Source organism: Oncorhynchus masou, chromosome 13 (assembly GCF_036934945.1).
Source record: "Oncorhynchus masou masou isolate Uvic2021 chromosome 13, UVic_Omas_1.1, whole genome shotgun sequence".
In the NCBI taxonomy this organism is placed as follows: Eukaryota; Metazoa; Chordata; class Actinopteri; order Salmoniformes; family Salmonidae; genus Oncorhynchus; species Oncorhynchus masou.
In genome coordinates, this window is record NC_088224.1 from 18,965,851 (window position 1) to 18,991,318 (window position 25,468).

Below are 25,468 nucleotides of genomic sequence, written 5' to 3' on the forward strand. Positions count from 1 at the left end.
TATACAAAATAGGGTTCCATTTGGGACAAACCCTCAGTGTAGCTGTGCGCACACAGGTATGGGCTTCACTGTATATTGCCCCTCTCCTCACCTTGACAAAAGTCACTTTACACTGGCAGGCGTCACTGCTGGTGTTTTTGATTGACATCTCTCCATAGTGTTCTATCCAGCGCTGGCCACTCAGGATGTTGTGGATGCAGGAAGTTACCTTGTTCCACTCATAGTGGTCCCCAAACCTGAGGATGGCAAACAACACCTGTCACGTGACACCACCCACCCCTCTTTCACGCCACACGACAGACCTGTCACACAACACCAGACCTGTCACACACCCCTTTACCATGCCACCAGACCTGTCACACGACACCAGACCTGTCACACACCCCTTTACCACGCCACCAGACCTGTCACACAACACCAGACCTGTCACACACCCCTTTACCAAGACACCAGACTTGTCACACGACACCAGACCTGTCACACGACACCAGACCTGTCACACGCCACCAGACCTGTCACACACCCCTTTACCAAGACACCAGAACTGTCACACACCCCTTTACCACGACACCAGACCTGTCACACGACACCAGACCTGTCACACACCCCTTTACCAAGACACCAGACCTGTCACACACCCCTGTACCACGACACCAGACCTGTCACACACCCCTTTCCCACGACACCAGACCTGTCACACACCCCTTTACCACTCCACCAGACCTGTCACACAACACCAGACCTGTCACACACCCCTTTACCAAGACACCAGACCTGTCACACACCCCTGTACCACGACACCAGACCTGTCACACGACACCAGACCTGTCACACACCCCTTTACCACTCCACCAGACCTGTCACACAACACCAGACCTGTCACACACCCCTTTACCATGACACCAGACCTGTCACACACCCCTTTACCATGACACCAGACCTGTCACACACCCCTTTACCATGACACCAGACCTGTCACACACCCCTTTACCATGACACCAGACCTGTCACACGCTACCAGACCTGTCACACGCCACCAGACCTGTCACACGCCACCAAACCTGTCACACACCCCTTTACCACGACACCAGACCTGTCACACACCCCTTTACCATGACACCAGACCTGTCACACGACACCAGTCCTGTCACACAACACCAGACCTGTCACACGACACCAGACCTGTCACACACTCCTTTACCACACCACCAGACCTGTCACACGACACCAGACCAGTCACACGCCACCAGACCTGTCACACACCCCTTTACCACAACACCAGACCAGTCACACCCCTTTACCACGACACCAGACCTGTCACACAACACCAGACCTGTCACACACCCCTTTACCACGACACCAGACCTGTCACACAACACCAGACCTGTCACACACCCCTTTACCACGACACCAGACCTGTCACACAACACCAGACCTGTCACACACCCCTTTACCACGACACCCGACCTGTCACACAACACCAGACCTGTCACATACCCCTTTACCACGACACCAGACCTGTCACACAACACCAGACCTGTCACACACCCCTTTACCACGACACCAGACCTGTCACAGGACACCAGACCTGTCACACACCCCTTTACCACGACACCCGACCTGTCACACTACGCCACCCCCCTTCCACCCCACTCTCTTTTGCATGAAAGCAGTTATTTGATGCGCACACACGCCCGTAGCAGTGGAGGCTGCTGAGGGGAGGACAGCTCATAATGTCTGTAATGGAGTGGTATCAACCACATGGAAACCACATCTTTGATACCACTCCATTCCAGACATTATTACGAAGCATCCTCCCCTCAGCAGCCTCCACTGGTGCACACAGACGCACACACACACACACACACACACACACACACACACACACACACACACACACACACACTATAGATCAAACAGACTCACGCTGGCAGGGTCACATGAGTGGTTCCAATGCGAACAATCTCCATGGATTTCCCCCAGAACTTATTCTTCCACTGGACATCTGAGAGGGAGACAGAGAGGAGGCAGACAGGAGACAGAGAGGAGGCAGACAGGAGGCAGAGAGGAGGCAGAGAGGAGGCAGACAGGCAGATGTAAGTAGGTCAGTGGGGGAGGTAACCCTCACAGTAACAATCCCAAATAGAGCAAAAAGGTGGTAATATGTTTACCTTGCCAAAAAGTGAAGTTGTTAGAGTCACAGTGACATGCTGACACAGGTGGGTGATGGCTCACCTAAGAAGAACAGGGTGTAACTGACAATGTAATGACAGTCATCCTACACAATGGTTGTGTCCTCAATAGCACCCTATACAGTGCAGTCATTTTGACAAGAACACTATGGCTCCTGGTCAAAGGTTGTAGACTGAATGGGAATAGGTTGTAATTTGGAACAGAAAATTAATTAGCCCAGTGGTTCTTGGTTTACTGTATGCGAGTTAACTTGTTCCTGTTTACCTGTTCTGCTATGAACCGGAAGCCCTTGTCAGGTCTGTCACACTCGTAGGTCTCTCCTAGAACGGGGTTAAAGGGTTTACTTCCTGCCCGGTGGTAACTGGAGGCGTACGCAGACACCGCAAACGTGGCCACATACACCTGCACAGGAGACACAGTGAGAGAGAGAGAGGGAGGGAGAGAGAGAGAAAGAACTTTCTGTCCAAAAATGATGCAGAAAAATTAATCCATGCTTTTGTTCTAGGTTAGACTACTGCAATGCTCTACTTTCCAGCTTCCCGGATAAAGCACTAAATAAACTTCAGTTAGTGCTAAATACGGCTGCTAGAATCCTGACTAGAACCCAAAAATTTGATCATATTACTCCAGTGCTAGCCTCCCTACACTGGCTTCCTGACAAGGCAAGCGCTGATTTCAAGGTTTTACTGTTAACCTACAAAGCATTACATGGGCTTGCTCCTACCGTACATACCTACACGTACGCTACGGTCACAAGACGCAGGCCTCCTAATTGTCCCTAGAATTTCTAAGCAAACAGCTGGAGGCACGGCTTTCTCCTATAGAGCTCCATTTTTATGGAACGGTCTGCCTACCCATATGAGAGACGCAAACTCGGTCTCAACCTTTAAGTCTTTCCTGAAGACTCATGTCTTCAGTGGGTCATATGATTGAGTGTAGTCTGGCCCAGGAGTGGGAAGGTGAACGGAAAGGCTCTGGAGCAACGAACTGCCCTTGCTGTCTCTGCCTGGCTGGTTCCCCTCTTTCCACTGGGATTCTCTGCCTCTAACCCTATTACAGGGGCTGAGTCACTGGCTTACTGGGGCTCTCTCATGCCGTCCCTGGAAGGGGTGCGTCACCTGAGTGGGTTGATTCACTGATGTGGTCATCCTGTCTGGGTTGGCGCCCCCCCTTGGGTTGTGCCGTGGCGGAGATCTTTGTGGGCTATACTCAGCCTTGTCTCAGGATGATAAGTTGGTGGTTGAAGATATCCCTCTAGTGGTGTGGGGGCTGTGCTTTGGTAAAGTGGGTGGGGTTATATCCTTCCTGTTTGGCCCTGTCTGGGGATGTCCTCGGATGGGGCCACAGTGTCTCCTGACCCCTCCTGTCTCAGCCTCCAGTATTTATGCTGCAGTAGTTTATGTGTCAGGGGGCTAGGGTCAGTTTGTTATATCTGGAGTACTTCTCCTGTCCTATTCGGTGTCCTGTGTGAATCTAAGTGTGCGTTCTCTAATTCTCTCCTTCTCTTTCTTTCTCTCTCTCGGAGGAGGACCTGAGCCCTGGGACCATGCCCCAGGACTACCTGACATGATGACTCCTTGCTGTCCCCAGTCCACCTGGCCGTGCTGCTGCTCCAGTTTCAACTATTCTACCTTATTATTATTCGACCCTGCTGGTCATTTATGAACATTTGAACATCTTGGCCATGTTCTGTTATAATCTCCACCCGGCACAGCCAGAATAGGACTGGCCACCCCACATAGCCTGGTTCCTCTCTAGGTTTCTTCCTAGGTTTTGGCCTTTCTAGGGAGTTTTTCCTAGCCACTGTGCTTCTACACCTGCATTGCTTGCTGTTTGGGGTTTTAGGCTGGGTTTCTGTACAGCACATTGAGATATCAGCTGATGTACAAAGGGCTATATAAATAAATTTGATTTGATTTGATTTGAAAGGTGTGTGCAGGTAGAGGTTGTGATGCATTGTGAGAATCCACACACCATCATAAGAATCCTGTTGTGAGTTTCAATTCTCTCCCCATGCGGTGCAAGGGACTGTGTGTGTGTGTGTACCTGCATCCTATACCCTCACCATTCTCTGGTACGGGTCCTGTGTGTGTGTACCTGCATCCCTCACCATTCTCTGGTACGGGTCCTGTGTGTGTGTACCTGCATCCTATACCCTCACCATTCTCTGGTACGGGTCCTGTGTGTGTGTACCTGCATCCCTCACCATTCTCTGGTACGGGTCCTGTGTGTGTGTACCTGCATCCCTCACCATTCTCTGGTACGGGTCCTGTGTGTGTGTACCTGCATCCTATACCCTCACCATTCTCTGGTACGGGTCCTGTGTGTGTGTACCTGCATCCTATACCCTCACCATTCTCTGGTACGGGTCCTGTGTGTGTGTACCTGCATCCTATACCCTCACCATTCTCTGGTACGGGTCCTGTGTGTGTGTACCTGCATCCCTCACCATTCTCTGGTACGGGTCCTGTGTGTGTGTACCTGCATCCCTCACCATTCTCTGGTACGGGTCCTGTGTGTGTGTACCTGCATCCCTCACCATTCTCTGGTACGGGTCCTGTGTGTGGTTCGCCGTATCCAGCAGCTCAGAGTACTCCACTTCCTCACACAGCCTCTGCAGTGTGTTGAGAGGCTCGTTGAGCTGAACAGGCATGGCTACCTTGGACAGGTCCTTCCCTATGTTGTTCTTGAGGATGTTCCATAGACTGACACTGCTGCTGCTGGGCTGAGGGGAGGGGAGGGTAGTCCGCCTGCGGGCCACCTGAACACCACTTCCTCCTGAGTCTGCTGGGGGAGAGAGAGGGGGTAGAGGTGCTGGTCTTAAAATGGATGTACATAGGAAACTGGACAGACATTTGCTCACTCATACAAATCGTTATGCTCGTCATGAAAATACTCACACACACACACACACACACACACACGAGTGGGATACCTGAGTCATGTCTCTCGCTTCCTCTCTCATTGCTGTAGCCGTTGTCCATGGAAACGCTGTCACTGACGTCGCTGATATACGAGTCATCATCAGAGGCCTGGAGAAAGAAAATGTATATAAAATGACTCAGGGTCAGATTATTGATAACCTCCCTAATGGATTTAGTTGGCATTGGGGTTGCGTCATCTGCTCCCATCTATGGTTAGGGCTCACCTCGTTCTCAGAGGAGCTGGAGGTCAGCTGGTACTCCTGAGCATCAAAGAACTCGGACATGGACTCAGGGATGGACGCTCGACTCTCATTGGACACCTGGTGGACAAGGGGGCGGGATCCATCTGGGAGATCCTGATTGGGTTTACGTTTAGGTCAGTCCCAATGGCAATCCCTTTTTTTGGTATATAAACACAATCTCTGGAAATCAACTTGACAATACAATGTTATGTGCAATATAGTGGAAAACAGCACATGCACACTCTCACACCTTACTCACTGAGCCATAGTCGGTCTTGAGGCCCATGACCTGTGCTGGAGGAGGGGCCTTCAGGTCAATAGTGTGTCTCACTCTGTCTCTCTCTGCTGACAGAGAACTATAGGCTGACCGCAGAGTGGAGTGAACTAGAGAGGGAGACAGAGAGGAAGAAAGAGGGTTGTGTGTGTGAGAGAGAGTTTTAACCATCATACCCAGCCTTCCTCTGGAAACTCTAAAATACCTAATATTGAACCAAGGGGCCGACCTGAAACCAGGGACTCACTGTTGTTAGCGAGCCTGCAGAAGTCCTCCTGGAGGCGGTTGGCATCAGTAGGTGAGTCTGGGGAGTCCAGGAAAGCAAAGGCCTCCTGGATGTTGGCTTCAGCAGTAGAGAGGTTTGGGTGGGAGGTATGGAGATGAGGAGAGGCAGGTGGGGAGACACAGCCAGGAACCTGGTGGGACCAGAGAGAAAAATACAGGTTAAAGACAATTACAGGTGGGGGATTCATTTGGTGTCACACTGTACACATAAAACGTCTTCATTAAACAACAGTTGACATGTATGTACACTTCCCTACTTATTTGTAGTCAACATAAATTGTAGGCCTATGTAACACACACATACTACATGGCCAAAAGTAAACTCAGCAAAAAAAGAAATGTCCCTTTTTCAGGACCCTGTCTTTCAAAGATAATTCGCAAAAATCCAAATAACTTCACAGATCTTCATTGTAAAGGGTTTAAACACTGTTTCCCATGCTTGTTCAATGAACCATAAACAATTAATGAACATGCACCTGTGGAACGGTCGTTAAGACACTAACAGCTTACAAACGGTAGGCAATTAAGGCCACAGTTATGACAACTTAGGACACTAAAGAGGCCTTTCTACTGACTCTGAAAAACACCAAAAGAAAGATGCCCAGGATCCCTGTTCATCTGTGTGAACGTGCCTTAGGCATGCTGCAAGGAGGCATGTGACTGCAGATGTGGCCAGGGCAATAAATTGCAATGTCCGTACTGTGAGACGCCTAAGACAGCGCTACAGGGAGACAGGACAGACAGCTGATCATCCTCGCAGTGGCAGACCATGTGTAACAACACCTGTACAGGATCGGTACATCCGAACATCACACCTGCGGGACAGGTACAGGATGGCGACAACAACTTCCAGAGTTACATCAGGAATGCCCAATCCCTCCATCAGTGCTCAGACTGTCCACAATAGGCTGAGAGAGGCTGGACTGAGGGCTTGTAGGCCTGTTGTAAGGCAGGTCCTCACCAGACATCATCGGCAACAACGTCGCCTATGGGCACAAACCCATCGTCGCTGGACCAGACAGGACTGGCAAAAAGTGCTCTTCACTGACGAGTCTCGGTTTTGTTTCACCAGGGGTGATGGTCAGATTTGCGTTTATCGTTGAGCATTACAGAGGCCTGTACTCTGGAGCGAGACTAATTTGGAACATTAGTGAGGTCGGGCACTGGTGTTGGGCGATTAGGTCTGGCTCGCAGTCGGCAATCCAATTCATCCCAAAGGTATTGGATGGGGTTGATGTCAGGGCTCTGTGGAGGCCAGTCAAGTTCTTCCACACCGATTTCGACAAACCATTTCTCTATGGACCACGCTTTGTGCATGGGGGCATTGTCATGCTGAAACAGGCATGGGTCTTTCCCAAACGGTTGCTAAAAAGTTGGAAGCACAGAATTGTTTAGAATGTAATTGTATACTGTAGTAGCGTTAATATTTCCCTTTACTGGAAATAAGGGGCCTAGCCCAAACCATGAAAAACAGCCCCAGACTATTATTCCTCCTCCACCAAACTTTACAGTTCCCATTAAGCATTGGGGCAGGTCGCGGTTTTCCTGGTATCGGCCAAAGCCAGATTTGTCTGTCTGGCTGTCAGATGGTGAAGCATGATTCATCATTCCAGAGAATGCGTTTCCACTGCTCCTGGGTCCAATGGCGGCGAGATTTACACCATTTACACCATCCCGATGGGTGCATTACGCATGGTGATCTTAGGCATGTGGCTGCTCGGCCATGGAAACCCATTTCATGAAGCTCCCGATGATGTTATTGTGCTGACGTTGCTTCCAGAGTCAGTTTGGAACTCGGTAGTGAGTGTTGCAACTGAGGACAGACCATTTTTATGCTCTCCGCACTTCAGCACTCCGTTCTGTGAGCTTGTGTGGCCTACCACTTCGCGGCTGAGCCGAGATGTTTCCACTTCGCAATAACAGCACTTACAGTTGGTCGGGGCAGCTCTAGCAGGACAGAAATTTGACTAACTGACTTGTTAGAAAAGTGTCACCCTATGACAGTACCACATTGAAAGTTACTTAGCTCTCAGTAAGTCCATTCTTCTGACAATTTTTGTTTATGGAGATTGCATGCCTGTGTATTTGGTTTTATACACCTGTCATTAACAGGTATGGCTGAAATAGCCAAACACTAATTTGAAGGGGTGTCCACATGCCACGGTATCACACTCCATTAGACAGTATTACAGTAGTAGTCGTCAATGCAACACTTCTCTCCAGTGGTCGTAGGTGTGACATGGACCGGTAGCAGGTATTGCTTTGATAGAAAATAAAAGTGTGTACCTGTAGTGTGGCTATGATATCTTTTTTGGTATCTTTGTTGCAATTTTTTGAACGCCACTTCCTGGGACCCCTCTTCTCCTTCTTGGGGATGTCGTATGTTGAAGCCTGGTGTCCCAGAGGGTAACAGAGAGAGGGAAGGGACAGACAACTATTACCATAGAGAGAAAACGTAGAGGTTAGGGTTAAAGTCTTGGGGTAAATTGAGATGTGAATACCTGCAGTGTACTGATAGCAGGGGCAGAGTAAGGGGAAGTGTAGTGTAGGTCAGGGTTACAGGTCGTGTTACCATGAGCCTGATGGCAGGGGCAGAGGAAGTGTAGTGTAGGTCAGGGTTATAGGTCGTGTTACCATGAGGTTGATAGCAGGGGCAGAGTAAGGGGAAGTGTAGTGTAGGTCAGGGTTACAGGTCGTGTTACCATGAGGTTGATGGCAGGGGCAGAGGAAGTGTAGTGTAGGTCAGGGTTATAGGTCGTGTTACCATGAGCCTGATGGCAGGGGCAGGGGAAGTGTAGTGTAGGTTGTAGGTCAGGGTTACAGGTCGTGTTACCATGAGCCTGATGGCAGGGGCAGAGGAAGTGTAGTGTAGGTCAGGGTTATAGGTCGTGTTACCATGAGGTTGATGACGGGGGCAGAGGAAGTGTAGTGTAGGTCAGGGTTATAGGTCGTGTTACCATGAGGTTGATGGCAGGGGCAGAGTAAGGGGAAGTGTAGTGTAGGTCAGGGTTATAGGTCGTGTTACCATGAGCCTGATGGCAGGGGCAGAGGAAGTGTAGTGTAGGTCAGGGTTATAGGTCGTGTTACCATGAGGTTGATGACGGGGGCAGAGGAAGTGTAGTGTAGGTCAGGGTTATAGGTCGTGTTACCATGAGGCTGATGGCAGGGGCAGAGGAAGTGTAGTGTAGGTCAGGGTTATAGGTCGTGTTACCATGAGGTTGATGGCGGGGGCAGAGGAAGTGTAGTGTAGGTCAGGGTTACAGGTCGTGTTACCATGAGCCTGATGGCAGGGGCAGAGGAAGTGTAGTGTAGGTCAGGGTTATAGGTCGTGTTACCATGAGGTTGATGGCGGGGGCAGAGGAAGTGTAGTGTAGGTCAGGGTTATAGGTCGTGTTACCATGAGGCTGATGGCAGGGGCAGAGGAAGTGTAGTGTAGGTCAGGGTTATAGGTCGTGTTACCATGAGGTTGATGGCGGGGGCAAAGGAAGTGTAGGTCAAATTTATAGCTTAAAGCTGCACTATGTAACTTTTTGGGCGACCCAACCAGACATAGAAGTGTGTGTTATATATCTATCATTCTCATTGAAAGCAAGTCTAAGAAGCTGTGGATATGTTCTATATGCACTATTTCTATGTTTTGTTTTTGCGGCTTTTACTTTGTTTTGTACACCAGATTCAAACAGCTGAAAATACAATTGAAAATATATTTTAAATCTATTTTAGTGTAGTGTAGGGTAGGTAGTAGGTTAAAGGGGCCAAGAACTGTATGTGTACTGGGCAAGGTTAGGGTTATAGGTTAAAGGGCAAATGTTACGTATTACCATGAGGCTGATGGCGGGGGCAGAGTAAGTGCGGTGGAGAACCTCCATACTCTTCAGTAACAGGTTGAGTTCCAACAGGTAAGACTCACACTCCTCTAAATCTAAGAGAGAAGGATGACAGATGAATGGCAGAAGTTGAGGGAGGATCAAAATAGAGACAGTAAAGGCCAAAACAGTTGAAGAGTTCATGCCCATTTTATGATGACATTTTTTCTTAAGGCAAGCTGAAGTCTGTAGCCAAAGTCTACGCCACTTCGTCGGTGATTGGTCAACAGTTTGGATTCTTCAGTAAAGTATTTGTCATTCAACAAGAGATTACTAGTTTTCACGAAAACTTTTTAATCCACCAAATATCTTAGTTAGATGTAAAATTGCGCGACTAAGATCTCCTCGGCAAAAACGTCAAAATCAGTGACAGATTTCTAGAATTATCTTAGATTAATTCTGAATATTTTAGGAAAGTGTATACTGACTACGGCGTTTCAAAATGGACCAACAGTACCTTTGCTGCTTTTTTCAAATGTTTCAAGTGAATGTCTTCAGGTCTAGTTCGGGTCTCCGAGCCGACTTCGGCTAGCCGGCAGCTGGACTGAAGCATGCTGACACCTTACGGCTGTGTCCCAAATGGCAAACCTATTCCCTATATAGTGCCATATGGGCTCTGGTCAAAAGTAGCACACTGTGTATGGTATAGGGGGCCAGTTGGGACACAGCCAACAAGTAAGGTGAGATCCAGAAAATGTATGGGACAGACAGGTGAGAGGGTTCACCTCCATACCTCTGCAGCACTTGTCCATGTCTTCGGAGGAGTGGAGCCAGGCACTGACCTTAGCCTGCTGGACAACTGATGTCTGCTTAGCTAGACTGGAGTGGCGCTAAGAGATGGAGTGGGGGAAGGATAAGAGAGATTGAGAGTGGAGAGAGGGAAAGACAAGGAGATGGAATGTGCATAGACAGAAGCCTACGCTATACAGTACAATAATGAAATCATGATTGGTCAGTTAAGAAGCTGCAGGAAGACGTTGCTTTTAGGCACAGAAAAATGATTATGGATCAGTGTCTGGGGAGAACTGTACCTGTCTCATGGAGTTGTTGGGGTTGGGAGAGAGGTGTGAGGAGGGGTGGAGCAGAAGCCTCTCGTGGGGGTACATCGCAATCTCGTTTTGACGGAAGACGCGGTGATGTCGCAGCTTCGACACCCAATCATCAAACAGCTGCTGTGACTTCATTTCCTGAGACTTGTCAGACTTCACCTATAGAACAGAGAGATTGTCATTCAAGTAGAAGAGAGAAAATATAAAATGAGAGAAACAAGAAAGAGAGAAATGATAAAACGAGAGAGAAACAAGATAAAACTAGATAAACGAGAGAGAAACAGAAAGAGTCACCTTGAGGTGATAAATGTTGTCGTTGGTGTCCAGATCTATGGCCTTGGTTTTCTTCTTGATTGACATGACAGACAGCCCCACATCAATGCAGCCATGCAGCTTGCCCTTCTTCAGCAGGAAACAAAAGCAAAGGTCAGTGTGTGTGTGTGTGTGTGTGTGTGTGTGTGTGTGTGTGTGTGTGTGTGTATTTGACTAAATGAGCAAATGGTTTCTCCTTCATCAATGACATATTGTACATTAAATAAATTATGTACGTGTGTGTGTTGCATCTGCCTGAAATACTTTTGAATAGGTACTTACATCGGCTCCACGCTTTGAGTACTTCAGAATGCCTTTCTCCAGCAAGAAGTATCTCTGTATAACAAGAGACCGAATAGCAACTGTTTCAGCCGCCCTTCTGTCACATTTCAACCTTTATCTGCTTTGTGCCAAGGAAATATCTTCACAACTTACTGCTATGGATAAAAGCTTTTTACAGTGCCTTGCGAAAGTATTCGGCCCCCTTGAACTTTGCGACCTTTTGCCACATTTCAGGCTTCAAACATGAAGATATAAAACTGTATTTTTTTTGTGAAGAATCAACAACAAGTGGGACACAATCATGAAGTGGAACGACATTTATTGGATATTTCAAACTTTTTTAACAAATCAAAAACTGAAAAATTGGGCGTTCTGTTGTTGGGTTGTTAAAAAAGTTTGAAATATCCAATAAATGTCGTTCCACTTCATGATTGTGTCCCACTTGTTGTTGATTCTTCACAAAAAATACAGTTTTATATCTTTATGTTTGAAGCCTGAAATGTGGCAAAAGGTCGCAAAGTTCAAGGGGGCCGAATACTTTCGCAAGGCACTGTACATGAATAACATAGTATCCATTCTAACACTCCATTCAAATGTCACATCCAGCTTAACAAGTGTCTTATCAGAGCTTTAGATAAACACCAGGTATGTGTCGGGTAGCACACTTCTCACATTTCCACACCATTTCCATGTGCCAGCCCTTCAGATAATTGCAGAGTTAAAGGAGGGGCAGGGCGTATCAAGTGTCTTTCCTTGATTCCTCACGTCCGTCAGAGGAGAAGATCTGAAAATAACCTCTGATTTTCTACTCCAATGCATTTGGAGGATTCATGGAAAGACACTTGAGAGGTAAGGAGTTAAGGGAGGTGCCCACCTTGTGCCATCCCTTCACAGATTAGGGGTGAGAAGGTGGTCAAGGGTAAGGCAGGTAGTACCCACCTTGTGCCATCCCTTCACAGATTAGGGGTGAGAAGGTGGTCAGGGGTAAGGCAGGTAGTACCCACCTTGTGCCATCCCTTCACAGATTAGGGGTGAGAAGGTGGTCAGGGGTAAGGCAGGTAGTACCCACCTTGTGCCACCCCTTCACAGATTAGGGGTGAGAAGGTGGTCAGGGTAAGGCAGGTAGTACCCACCTTGTGCCATCCCTTCACAGATTAGGGGTGAGAAGGTGGTCAGGGGTAAGGCAGGTAGTACCCACCTTGTGCCATCCCTTCACAGATTAGGGGTGAGAAGGTGGTCAGGGGTAAGGCAGGAAGTACCCACCTTGTGCCATCCCTTCACAGATTAGGGGTGAGAAGGTGGTCAGGGGTAAGGCAGGTAGTACCCACCTTGTGCCATCCCTTCACAGATTAGGGGTGAGAAGGTGGTCAGGGGTAAGGCAGGTAGTACCCACCTTGTGCCATCCCTTCACAGATTAGGGGTGAGAAGGTGGTCAGGGGTAAGGCAGGTAGTACCCACCTCGTGCCATCCCTTCACAGATTAGGGGTGAGAAGGTGGTCAGGGGTAAGGCAGGTAGTACCCACCTCGTGCCATCCCTTCACAGATTAGGGGTGAGAAGGTGGTCAGGGGTAAGGCAGGTAGTACCCACCTCGTGCCATCCCTTCACAGATTAGGGGTGAGAAGGTGGTCAGGGGTAAGGCAGGTAGTACCCACCTTGTGCCATCCCTTCACAGATTAGGGGTGAGAAGGTGGTCAGGGGTAAGGCAGGTAGTACCCACCTTGTGCCATCCCTTCACAGATTAGGGGTGAGAAGGTGGTCAGGGGTAAGGCAGGTAGTACCCACCTTGTGCCATCCCTTCACAGATTAGGGGTGAGAAGGTGGTCAGGGGTAAGGCAGGTAGTACCCACCTTGTGCCATCCCTTCACAGATTAGGGGTGAGAAGGTGGTCAGGGGTAAGGCAGGTAGTACCCACCTTGTGCCATCCCTTCACAGATTAGGGGTGAGAAGGTGGTCAGGGGTAAGGCAGGTAGTACCCACCTTGTGCCATCCCTTCACAGATTAGGGGTGAGAAGGTGGTCAGGGGTAAGGCAGGTAGTACCCACCTTGTGCCATCCCTTCACAGATTAGGGGTGAGAAGGTGGTCAGGGGTAAGGCAGGTAGTACCCACCTTGTGCCATCCCTTCACAGATTAGGGGTGAGAAGGTGGTCAGGGGTAAGGCAGGTAGTACCCACCTTGTGCCATCCCTTCACAGATTAGGGGTGAGAAGGTGGTCAGGGGTAAGGCAGGAAGTACCCACCTTTTGCCATCCCTTCACAGATTAGGGGTGAGAAGGTGGTCAGGGGTAAGGCAGGTAGTACCCACCTTGTGCCATCCCTTCACAGATTAGGGGTGAGAAGGTGGTCCAGGTAGTACCCACCTTTTGCCATCCCTTCACAGATTAGGGGTGAGAAGGTGGTCAGGGGTAAGGCAGGAAGTACCCACCTTTTGCCATCCCTTCACAGATTAGGGGTGAGAAGGTGGTCAGGGGTAAGGCAGGAAGTACCCACCTTTTGCCATCCCTTCATGGGCCATTTCCTCCTCTTGAGCAGGAAGCCCTCCTGTTTCTCTGGCTCCTGGATGTTGCCAGGGTTACCCTTCAGGCCCTCGATGATCTCCCAGCTGTCCTGTAGAGAGAGACTCATGGAGTTACGCACACGCACACACAAACACACGCGCACACACACACGCGCACACACACGCACACACACACACGCACACACACACACCTGATGGTTGTCATGTTTGGACGAGCTGGCGCTGCCGTCACTGTGGGTAGGGGACACTGATGTCATCTTCCTGTTACTTAGCATTCCGACATCAAGAGACTGTCACCATGACTACCACTGAGAGAGAGAAACAGGAAGCAGTGAGAAAGACAACATTCAGTTATTTAATTTTCTGCACGTTTGGAGACACACAGGTGAGCTGAGAGAAATTAAATCTGCATACCACTGTTGTGTTGCTTTAGTGAAGCAGCTGGACATAACAATAGGTGTGACTTGAGAGAACAGACAAACTATTCTACGCCCTAATAAAACTACGAGTGCTTTTACTGTAGGTTAGGCATGAGATCATCACGTGTTCTTTATGTTGGCATGAACTCTGACACAGTACACACACACACACTTCCTGCAGCATACACCTTGTGTATGGGGAAATGCCAGTGAGCCAGTGGCAGCAGCACTGTAAAACCCACATGACCAAGTACAGTCAGTCATTACTGCTGTGCTGTGCTGACCAGCAACAAAATGAGTCCACAACAAATGAGTCATCAATACTGGGTTATACAATCAGTCCCAGCCAAGTCCTTCAAATCACAGCAGAGGACTAAGCTAGCCGGTAGCCACACACGCCAACACTGGGAGAGACATGGAATTCTGCTGCTTGGTAGTTGCTAGAAGCATACACAATCGGATGTGAATAAAATGTTCACATTCTGTGATACGAGGGCTGGCACAATGACAGTATAAATCGTGTCACTGATGATTGAGATGAAGACAGTCATGAAAAGAAAATAACGAACAGCTGACTGAAGACAAGACGGCAACTCTGCAACATTGAGACTTTTGTTGCTCCTTGCTGAAACAAAATATTTTGCTAAACAACCTTTAGAGGCAATCACTGCAATCAAACGTTTTCTATAGGTCTCAAATGAGACTTCTGCACCTGTTAACAGGTAGTTTGGCCCTCTCTGGAGCAAACTGCTCCAGCTGTCTCAGGTTTGATGGGTGCCTTCTCCTGACTGCAAGTTTCAGCTTTTTCCATGTTCAATAGGATTCAGATCAGGACTCATAGAAGGCCACTTCAGAATAGTCCAATATTTCGTTATTATCCATTCTTTGGCGCTTTTAGCTGTGTTTTGGGTCATTATCCTGTTGGAGGACCCATGACCTGCGACTGAGACAGAGCTTTCTGACACTGGGCAGTACATTTCACTCCAGAATGCCTTGATGGTCTTGAGATTTCATTGTTCCCTGCACAGATCCAAGGCACAGCAAAGCAGCCCCAGAACATAAACAAGCCTCCTCCATGTTTCACTGTAGGTATGTTGTTCTTTTCTTTGAAAGCTTCATTTTTTAATCTGTAAACGTAGAGCTGATGTGACTTGCCAAAAAGCTCCAGTTTTGACTCATCTGTTCTAAGGACATTCTCCCAGAGGATTGTGGCTTGTCAATATGGATTTTAGAAAATTCAAGTCTGGCTTTGTTATGTTTTTCTTTCAAAAGTAAAGTCCTCCTGGGTCTTCTTCCATGGAGCCACTGTCGCTCAGAAAGCCACGGATGGTGCGATCAGAAACTGACGTACGTTCAGCTTGTATCTCTTTGGCAGTTATCCTTGGTTCTTTTTCTACCATTCGCACTCTTCTTCTGTTCAATCTGGGGTTGATTTTCCTCTTGCGGCCGCGCCCCCCGGAGGCTGGCTACAGTTCCATGGACCTTAACTTCATAATGATATTTACAACTGTTGTCACAGGAACATCAAGCTGCTTGGAGGTGGTCTCATAGCCTTTACCTTTACCATGCTTGTCTATTATTGTCTTTCTGATCTCCTCAGACAAATCTCTCCTCAGCTTTCTCTGGTCCATGTTCAGTGTGGTGCACACCATGATACCAAACAACTCAGTGACTACTTTACTCTGGTCCATGTTCAGTGTGGTGCACACAATGATACCAAACAGCACAGTGACTACTTTACTCTGGTCCATGTTCAGTGTGGTGCACACAATGATACCAAACAGCACAGTGACTACTTTACTCTGGTCCATGTTCAGTGTGGTGAACACAATGATACCAAACAGCACAGTGACTACTTTACTCTGGTCCATGTTCAGTGTGGTGCACACCATGATACCAAACAGCACAGTGACTACTTTACTCTGGTCCATGTTCAGTGTGGTGCACACCATGATACCAAACAGCTCAGTGACTACTTTACTCTGGTCCATGTTCAGTGTGGTGCACACCATGATACCAAACAGCACAGTGACTACTTTACTCTGGTCCATGTTCAGTGAGGTGCACACCATGATACCAAACAGCTCAGTGACTACTTTACTCTGGTCCAGGTTCAGTGTAGTGCACACCATGATACCAAACAGCTCAGTGACTACTTTACTCTGGTCCATGTTCAGTGTGGTGCACACAATGATACCAAACAGAACAGTGACTACTTTACTCTGGTCCATGTTCAGTGTGGTGCACACAATGATACCAAACAGCACAGTGACTACTTTACTCTGGTCCATGTTCAGTGTGGTGCACACAATGATACCAAACAGCACAGTGACTACTTTACTCTGGTCCATGTTCAGTGTGGTGCACACAGTGATACCAAACAGCTCAGTGACTACTTTACTCTGGTCCATGTTCAGTGTGGTGCACACAATGATACCAAACAGCACAGTGACTACTTTACTCTGGTCCATGTTCAGTGTGGTGCACACCATGATACCAAACAGCACAGTGACTACTTTACTCTGGTCCAGGTTCAGTGTAGTGCACACCATGATACCAAACAGCTCAGTGACTACTTTACTCTGGTCCATGTTCAGTGTGGTGCACACAATGATACCAAACAGAACAGTGACTACTTTACTCTGGTCCATGTTCAGTGTGGTGCACACAATGATACCAAACAGCACAGTGACTACTTTACTCTGGTCCATGTTCAGTGTGGTGCACACAATGATACCAAACAGCACAGTGACTACTTTACTCTGGTCCATGTTCAGTGTGGTGCACACCATGATACCAAACAACTCAGTGACTACTTTACTCTGGTCCATGTTCAGTGTGGTGCACACAATGATACCAAACAGCACAGTGACTACTTTACTCTGGTCCATGTTCAGTGTGGTGAACACAATGATACCAAACAGCACAGTGACTACTTTACTCTGGTCCATGTTCAGTGTGGTGCACACAATGATACCAAACAGCACAGTGACTACTTTACTCTGGTCCATGTTCAGTGTGGTGCACACAATGATACCAAACAGCACAGTGACTACTTTACTCTGGTCCATGTTCAGTGTGGTGCACACAATGATACCAAACAGCACAGTGACTACTTTACTCTGGTCCATGTTCAGTGTGGTGACCACAATGATACCAAACAGCACAGTGACTACTTTACTCTGGTCCATGTTCAGTGTGGTGCACACAATGATACCAAACAGCACAGTGACTACTTTACTCTGGTCCATGTTCAGTGTGGTGCACACAATGATACCAAACAGCACAGTGACTACTTTACTCTGGTCCATGTTCAGTGTGGTGACCACAATGATACCAAACAGCACAGTGACTACTTTACTCTGGTCCATGTTCAGTGTGGTGCACACCATGATACCAAACAGCACAGTGACTACTTTACTCTGGTCCATGTTCAGTGTGGTGACCACAATGATACCAAACAGCTCAGTGACTACTTTACTCTGGTCCATGTTCAGTGTGGTGAACACAATGATACCAAACAGCACAGTGACTACTTTACTCTGGTCCATGTTCAGTGTGGTGACCACAATGATACCAAACAGCTCAGTGACTACTTTACTCTGGTCCATGTTCAGTGTGGTGACCACAATGATACCAAACAGCTCAGTGACTACTTTACTCTGGTCCATGTTCAGTGTGGTGCACACAATGATACCAAACAGCTCAGTGACTACTTTACTCTGGTCCATGTTCAGTGTGGTGACCACAATGATACCAAACAGCTCAGTGACTACTTTACTCTGGTCCATGTTCAGTGTGGTGACCACAATGATACCAAACAGCTCAGTGACTACTTTACTCTGGTCCATGTTCAGTGTGGTGACCACAATGATACCAAACAGCACAGTGACTACTTTACTCCATTTAAATAGGCTGAATGACTGATTACAAGATTGGAGACGTGTCATACTAATTAGAATAAACTAATTTCTTTGAAATATCACTATAATCCAATTATTCATTATATTTTCTAAGGGGTACCAACAAATGTGTCCAGGCCATTTTAGAATAAGCAATAATTCATCTCTTTTCACAGATTCTTTATTCTATGACATACCAAAGGCATGCAAGTGTGCATGATGAAATAGCTTTTAATTTCACCACTTTTCAGAAGGAATGAAACATTATTTCAATGAGCTGTAAGGGTACCAACAACTTTGAGCATGTGTGTGTGATCTATATATATACAAATATATATATACAATCAATACATACACACACACACACACACACACACACACAGGGTGTACAAAACATAAGGAACGCCTGCTCTTTCCATGACATACACTGAGTGTATAGTGTTCAACACTTGTTTGATGACAAAGCAAAAAACAAGTTTGTAGAAATGCTAGCTAATTTATTAAAAACAAAAATACCTCATTTACATAAGTATTCAGACCCTTTGCTCTGCGACTCGAAATTGAGCTCAAGTGCATTGTGTTTCCATTGATCATCCTCGAGATGATGCTACAACTTGATTGGATACCACCTGTGGTTAAATCAATTGATTGGACATGATATGCAAAGGCACATGCCTGTCTATATAAGGTCCACATGCCTGTCTATAGAAGGTCCCTCAGTTGACAGTGCATGTCACAGCAAAAACCAAGCCATGAAGTCGAAGGAATTGACCGTAGAGCTCCGAGACAGGATTATGTCGAGGCACAGATGTGGGGAAGGATACCAAAACCTTTCTGCAGCATTGATTTTCCCCAAGAACACAGTGGCCTCCATCTTTAAATGGAAGTTTGTGATTTCAAAAGACTCTTCCTAAAGCTGTCCGCCCGACTAAACTGAGCAATTGGGGTACAAGGGCCTTGGTCAGGGAGCTGACCAAGCACCCGATTGGAGCTCTAACAGAGTGACTGAGTTCCTCTGTGGAGATGGGAGAACCTTCCAGAAGGGCAACCATCTCAGCAGCACTCCAACAATCAGGCCTTTATGGTAGAGTGGCCAGATGGAAGACACTCCTCAGTAAAAGGCACATGACAGCCCGCTTGGAGTTTGCCAAAAGGCACCTAAAGACTCTCAGACCGTGAGAAACAAGATTCTCTGGTCTGATGAAACCAAGATTGAACTCCTTGGCCTGAAAGCCAAGCTTCACGTCTGGAGGAAATCTGCCACCATCCCTAATGTGAAGCATGGTGGAGGAAGCATCCTGCTGTGGGGATGTTTTTCAGAGGCAGGGATTGGGAGACTAGTCAGGATCGAGGCAAAGATGAACGGAGCAAAGTACAGAGATCCTTGAAGAAAACCTGCTCCAGAGTGCTCACAGGACAAGCACACATCCAAGACAACGCAGGAGTGGCTTCAGAACAAGTCTCAATGTCCTTGAGTCCTGACATGAATCTGAAAATAGCTATGCAGCGACGCTCCCCATCCAACGTGACAGAGCTTGACAGGATCTGCAGAGAAGAATGGGAGAAACTCCAAATACAGGTGTGCCAAGCTTGTAGCGTCATACCCAAGAAGATTTGAGGCTGTAATCTCTGCCAAAGGTGCTTCAACAGAGTACGGAGTCAAAGGTCTGAATAATTATGTAAATGTAATAGTTTTTAAAATTTTAAATAAATTAGCAACAATTTCAAAAAAACAGTTTTTGCCTTGTCATTGTGGGGTATTGTGTGTAGATTGATGAGAGGAAAAAAACAATTTAATCCTTTTTAGAATAAGGCTGTAACGCACATATGTCAGAGTCAAGGCCCGCGGGCCACATCCGGCCCGCGAGAAGGTTTTTTACGGCCCCTGGGATGATCTTGATTTATTATTAGAACCGGCCCGCAGACCGCAGCAAGCCGGCAGCCCGCAGATCTTTTACACGCACCAATACTACATTTCCCACAATGCAACGGTGACGCACCGGGCAGTAGGCTGCTTCATTTCAATATTTATTGGCACAGCAGTCGTCAGCATCACAGTAAAATTAACTTTCAGATACCCATCAAAAATGGCAAAACGGAAGGTGGACACTGAGAACCGGGGTTTCAAACAAGGTGGGAGTCGGAGTATATGTTCACGGAGGTAGCTGGAAAACCTGTGTGTCTTCTGTGTGGAGAAAGTGTGGCGGTACTGAAAGAGTATAATCTGAGACGACATTATGAAACGAAACACGCGGACAAAAACAAGAATATGGACATGGAACAAAGGCTACAAAAGGCAGAGGAATTAAAACGAGGCCTCAAATCTCGACAGGCTCTGTTCAAAAAAGCCAAATCACAAGGCCAGGCTGCTGTCAAGGCCAGTTTTATTTTGGCAGAAGAGATCGCTAAATCAGCCCGGCCATTTACGGAGGGGGATTTCATCAAAAACTGCATGATTAAAGTTTGTGACGAAGTTTGCCCAGAAAAAAGGCAACTCTTTTTAAATGTGAGTCTGAGCAGAAACACCATTGCCGAGAGAGTAGACCAGTTGTCCATCAATCTAAAAGAGCAGCTTGTGAAAAAGGGAAAAGATTTCATTGCATATTCCTTGGCTGTGGATGAGAGCACCGACATTTCTGACATTGCCCAGTTGTCAATTTTCATCCGCGGAGTGGACTCCAGCCTAAGCGTGACAGAGGAGTTTTTGGCTTTACGTCCATGCATGGCACAACTACGGGGCATGATTTGTATGAAGAGGTGTCAAGATGTGTAAATGAGATGGAGCTGCCTTGGGAAAAACTCGTGGGTTTGACAACCGACGGAGCACCTGCGATGTGTGGACACAGGAGCGGACTGGTGGCGAAGATACGGGAAAAGATGCAAGAGGAAAACGCGACAGGTGAGCTGACAGCTTATCATTGTATCATACACCAGGAAGCGTTGTGCGGTAAAGCCTTGAAAATGGAGCATGTAATGAGCATCATCACGCGCACAGTTAACTTTATCAGAGCCAAAGGTTTGAATCACCGCCAGTTCAAGGCATTTCTGACGGAGTTAGAAACGGAGCATGGTGATTTGCCTTATCACACAGAGGTGCGATGGCTAAGCCAGGGAAAGGTGCTTCAAAGATGTTTCGAGCTTCGTGAGGAGATTTGTCTGTTCTTGGACAGCAAAGGGAAAGACACAACACAACTCCGAGACGAAATGTTTCTGTGTGAAATGGCTTTTCTGTGTGACATTACGAGTCATCTGAATGCAATGAACTTGCAGCTGCAGGGTCGGGATCATGTCATCTCTGATATGTACAGTACAGTGAAGGCATTTAAAACCAAACTGACTCTGTGGGAGACGCAGATGCGGAAAGAAAATTTGAGCCACTTTCCCAGCTGCCAGACCATGAAAGAGAAGCTCTCTACCAGTGCGTTCCCGAGCGCACAGTTGGCTGATAAAATAGGTATGCTTGCCGCTGACTTTCGACGCCGATTTGCTGACTTTGAAGCACAAAAAAGCAGGTTGGAACTGCTCGGTAACCCATTTGCTGTTGACGTGGAAAGCTCACCACCAAACCTCCAAATGGAGTTGATTGACCTCCAATGCAATGATGCACTGAGGGCAAAATATGCGGCAGTGGGTGCTGCGGAGTTCGCCCGTTTCCTCCCCGACACAATGCCCCAGCTGCGCATCCAGGCTGCTCAAACGTTGTCTATGTTTGGCAGCACATACCTGTGTGAACAACTTTTTCTTTGATGAACCTGAACAAAACATCACACAGAAGTCGACTTACTGCTGAACACCTCCACTCAATTCTGAGGATTTCCTCAGCTCAGAGCCTTACCCCGAACATTGATGAACTTGTGGAAAAGATGGGACACCACCAAGTATCACCCTCAACCTCAAACAAGTGAACATTACTGTGCAATCACATATTTAGAGTTTTTACTCAGTTCAAGTTTAAAAGTTAAAGTTTAATATTTGTTTTCACTGCATGTTACTTCTCCTTAAACAAAGTGTTGTTTTTGATTAATAGATTTTTGCACTTTATTTTATTGTATTTCAATCCAATTATATTTTAAAAATATTTCAGTTGAGTGGATGATAGAAAATTGCTATTATTGTTTTTTTCTTTGAAGTAAATTTAGCCCACTTTTGCTAAAATAGAAAATATAGGCTACTGATGGTGCCTTGAATACCGGTTTCTTTCATTTAATGTTCATGTTATGGGGATTTTTATATAAAGGAAATTTGTCTTTTGTGTCTGTTGAAAATTAAAGATTACTGACAGAGCCATAAGAAAATATTGCTTTATTTATCTGATCATATTGGAATATATTTGTTAGGTTTTCAGTAGGTTCAATTAGGTTCACTAGACTATATGCGTCATTTAAAAATTTTTCAATGAACATTCGAACAGTCCGGCCCTCGGCTTGTAGCTAAATTTTTTATTTGGCCCTCCGTCCATTTGACTTTGACACCCCTGCTGTAACGTATAAAAATGTGGAAAAGTCAAGGTGTCTGAATACTTTCCGAAGGCACTGTATATAAAAATAAAATAATAATTTAGCAGAACTCATATCCAGAGCAACGTACAATAGTGAGTTCATACATTTTCATACTTTTTGTACTGGTCACCTGTAGGAATCGAACCCATATCCCCGGGGTTGCAAGTGCCATGCTCTACCAACTGAGCCACATATGCTCGACCAGTCGACTAATTGGGGTCAGCCCTATTTAGTTGACAAGTAGAATCAGGTGTGACAAGTTGACAAGTAGAATCAGGTGTGACAAGTTGACAAGTAGAATCAGGTGTGACAAGTTGACAAGTAGAATCAGGTGTGACAAGTTGACAAGTAGAATCAGGTGTGCTCGTCTGGGGCACCCAACAAATATGTACTGTTGAGGTTACTGGAGGACCGGAGTAGAGGACCACTGCTATAGAGTGAATACTATGGAATGTTCTGTTTGTGTGCCTATGGGGTAGATGCATGTCTGAATGAATGCATTTGTGTCTGTGTATGCAGCAGGATTTCCCCAACATGCTGTCCAGTTCCTCCAAAAGCTCTATAGAGTGTTCTGTGTGTGTCCGTGTATACTGTCTGGTTCCCCTATCGATCAATCAAATGTAGTTATAAAGCCCTTTTAACATCAGACGATGTTACAAATTGCTATACCCAGCCTAAAACCCCAAACAGCAAGCAATGCAGATGTAGATTCACGGAACCTAGGAAGAAACCTAGAGAGGAACCAGGCTCTGAGGGGTGGTCAGTCCTCTTCTGGCTGTGCCGGGTGGAGATTATAACAGCACATGGCCAAGATGTTCAAACATTCATAGATGACCAGCAGGGTAAAATAACAATAATCACAGTGGTTGTAGAGGGTGCAACAGGTCAGCACCTCAGGAGTAAATGTCAGTTGGCTTTTCAAAGCCGAGCATTCAGGAGTTCGAGACAGCAGGTGCGGTGGAGAGAGAGTTGAAAAACAGCAGGCCCATAGGCCTCTCTCAAGAGTCAGAGCAATGCTTAGGACATGACTCAACAGTAGGAATGTTCTCCGTCCAAGACCAAACACTATAATACCTCCAACACCCTATGTCCCAAATGGTACCCTAATTCCTATTTAGCGCACTAGTTTTGAGTTGTGCACTAGATATACACACTATACATGCACAAAGGTATGTGGACATCCTTCCAAATGAGTGGATTTGGCCATTTCAGCCACAGCCGTTGCTGACAGGTGTATAAAATCGAGCACACAGTCATGCAATTTCTCTCTAGATAGATTAGGGTGCCATTTGCGAGGTAACCACTGAGATTAGAAATATCAGAATAGATTCTTACACTGCATGGATACCCTTTACTATGGCAGAATACTTTGAAACTGCTATAGGCCTGCTGAACAGAAACACTATCACAACACTTCCCATTAAAAAGCTGTGTCAGTGTACACACCTCCTACACAGAAGAAAGTGAAACCCTTCTCCAAATTCACTGAAGTGTATCCAGCAGCATTGTTACCCTCCAACAGGTTCCATAGATACTGAATAAACACAGAGTCAGACAGAGTGAGGGGGAGACTGGGAGGAAGAGGAACACCAAAACACTGTACCACATCATTTACCACACCAACACCACTCCACTCTTATTAGTGAACTGAACCCGAAAAGAAAATGAAGTGAAACAGTATGGATTTCCAGGCTAGTTAATTGCAGTAGAACTGGGTTGAATACCTCAACACAAAAGGTCGCTAATAGTAACAGGTAGTCCTAGATTCCAGAGCGCAGTCTTCATTGTGCTCTACAGAACCTTGACAACAGAAAAGAACAACTTATTTACCACAGCTGTTTGCTAAGTACTGTACACTCCTTAAGGCGTGTCTGCTTCGGCACTGGAAGTTCTAGGGTGGCCTTGTGTCTTATGTAACCAAGTCAATGATTAAAGCTATTACACCTTGTAAAATGACTTGGTTGAAGTTATGACAGGGTCAAAGCTACCATACTGTCACTGAGGATATATATCTATATAAATAAGTGATTTTATTTTTGTGAAAGCATCTTTGAATGGCCTTCAAAAATACAATAAAAAAAGCTTCATAAATCCCCATAGTGTTTCTTCTGACACGTCACAGAGTTGACAGGGCAAAGGCATCCCTGCTATGCAAAACCAGTCAGCCAGGTAGCTCAGGGCCATACAAGGACATTTCCATTTACACAGCAATCTCCCTGATTAAGATGGGGAAGGGAGTGTTCATTTGGCATGCTATCCCGAAACGCTTCAGATAGAAATAGAATGAACAGAGCAAACCAGTCAAGTGTTGTAGTGTAGACGTGTCAGTTCCATTCATCCAATGTCTTGGATTCTGGAATGCTTGGAGAATCTACCGGAGGTGACACTGTATAGATATTAGTGCTGCCCTTGGCACTGATGTAGGATCAGTGACTAACTCTCTCCAGTAGCAAATCGGCTACTGCTCGCTCGGCCCCCTGGGATAGCAGTCCTCCATAACAGTCCTCCACAGAGGCAGCTGCCTTCCCCTATCAGATACTAGCTGTAAAGTTAAAATGTTCTACCAAATTCCAAGAGAACATGTACTAAGCCAAGGCAATGACCTTTATCGCCTCTGAGGAGTTAGAGTTATTACAGTGTTTTACAACATGTACAGGCCAATCATCTTTCTGAGATTTCAGATGAAAAGTGAAAACCTCTGCCCC

The 25,468-nt window shown here is 46.6% G+C and overlaps 1 protein-coding gene across 7 annotated transcripts in view; it reads right to left on the reverse strand.

The window, feature by feature from the left end:
- Positions 1-25,468, reverse strand: part of LOC135551863 (oxysterol-binding protein-related protein 3-like) — a 44,278-nt gene that overhangs the window by 2,851 nt on the left and 15,959 nt on the right. The window contains exons 2-18 of one of the 7 annotated variants that reach the window (XM_064983129.1): positions 14,135-14,251; positions 13,916-14,032; positions 11,428-11,481; positions 11,128-11,232; positions 10,816-10,992; positions 10,518-10,614; positions 9,740-9,840; positions 8,205-8,309; positions 5,881-6,049; positions 5,610-5,743; positions 5,342-5,473; positions 5,129-5,225; positions 4,733-4,980; positions 2,458-2,595; positions 2,172-2,235; positions 1,927-2,005; positions 92-236 (exon numbers count right to left, since the gene is read on the reverse strand). In XM_064983129.1, the coding sequence (XP_064839201.1) occupies positions 92-236; positions 1,927-2,005; positions 2,172-2,235; positions 2,458-2,595; positions 4,733-4,980; positions 5,129-5,225; positions 5,342-5,473; positions 5,610-5,743; positions 5,881-6,049; positions 8,205-8,309; positions 9,740-9,840; positions 10,518-10,614; positions 10,816-10,992; positions 11,128-11,232; positions 11,428-11,481; positions 13,916-14,032; positions 14,135-14,218 (2,046 nt within the window). In that variant the 5' untranslated portion in view covers positions 14,219-14,251. Of the gene's footprint in view, positions 1-91; positions 237-1,926; positions 2,006-2,171; positions 2,236-2,457; positions 2,596-4,732; positions 4,981-5,128; positions 5,226-5,341; positions 5,474-5,609; positions 5,744-5,880; positions 6,050-8,204; positions 8,310-9,739; positions 9,841-10,517; positions 10,615-10,815; positions 10,993-11,127; positions 11,236-11,427; positions 11,482-13,915; positions 14,033-14,134; positions 14,252-25,468 lie in introns of those variants that run through there. The other 6 variants (XM_064983132.1, XM_064983130.1, XM_064983131.1 and 3 more) reach the window with 6 other exon arrangements.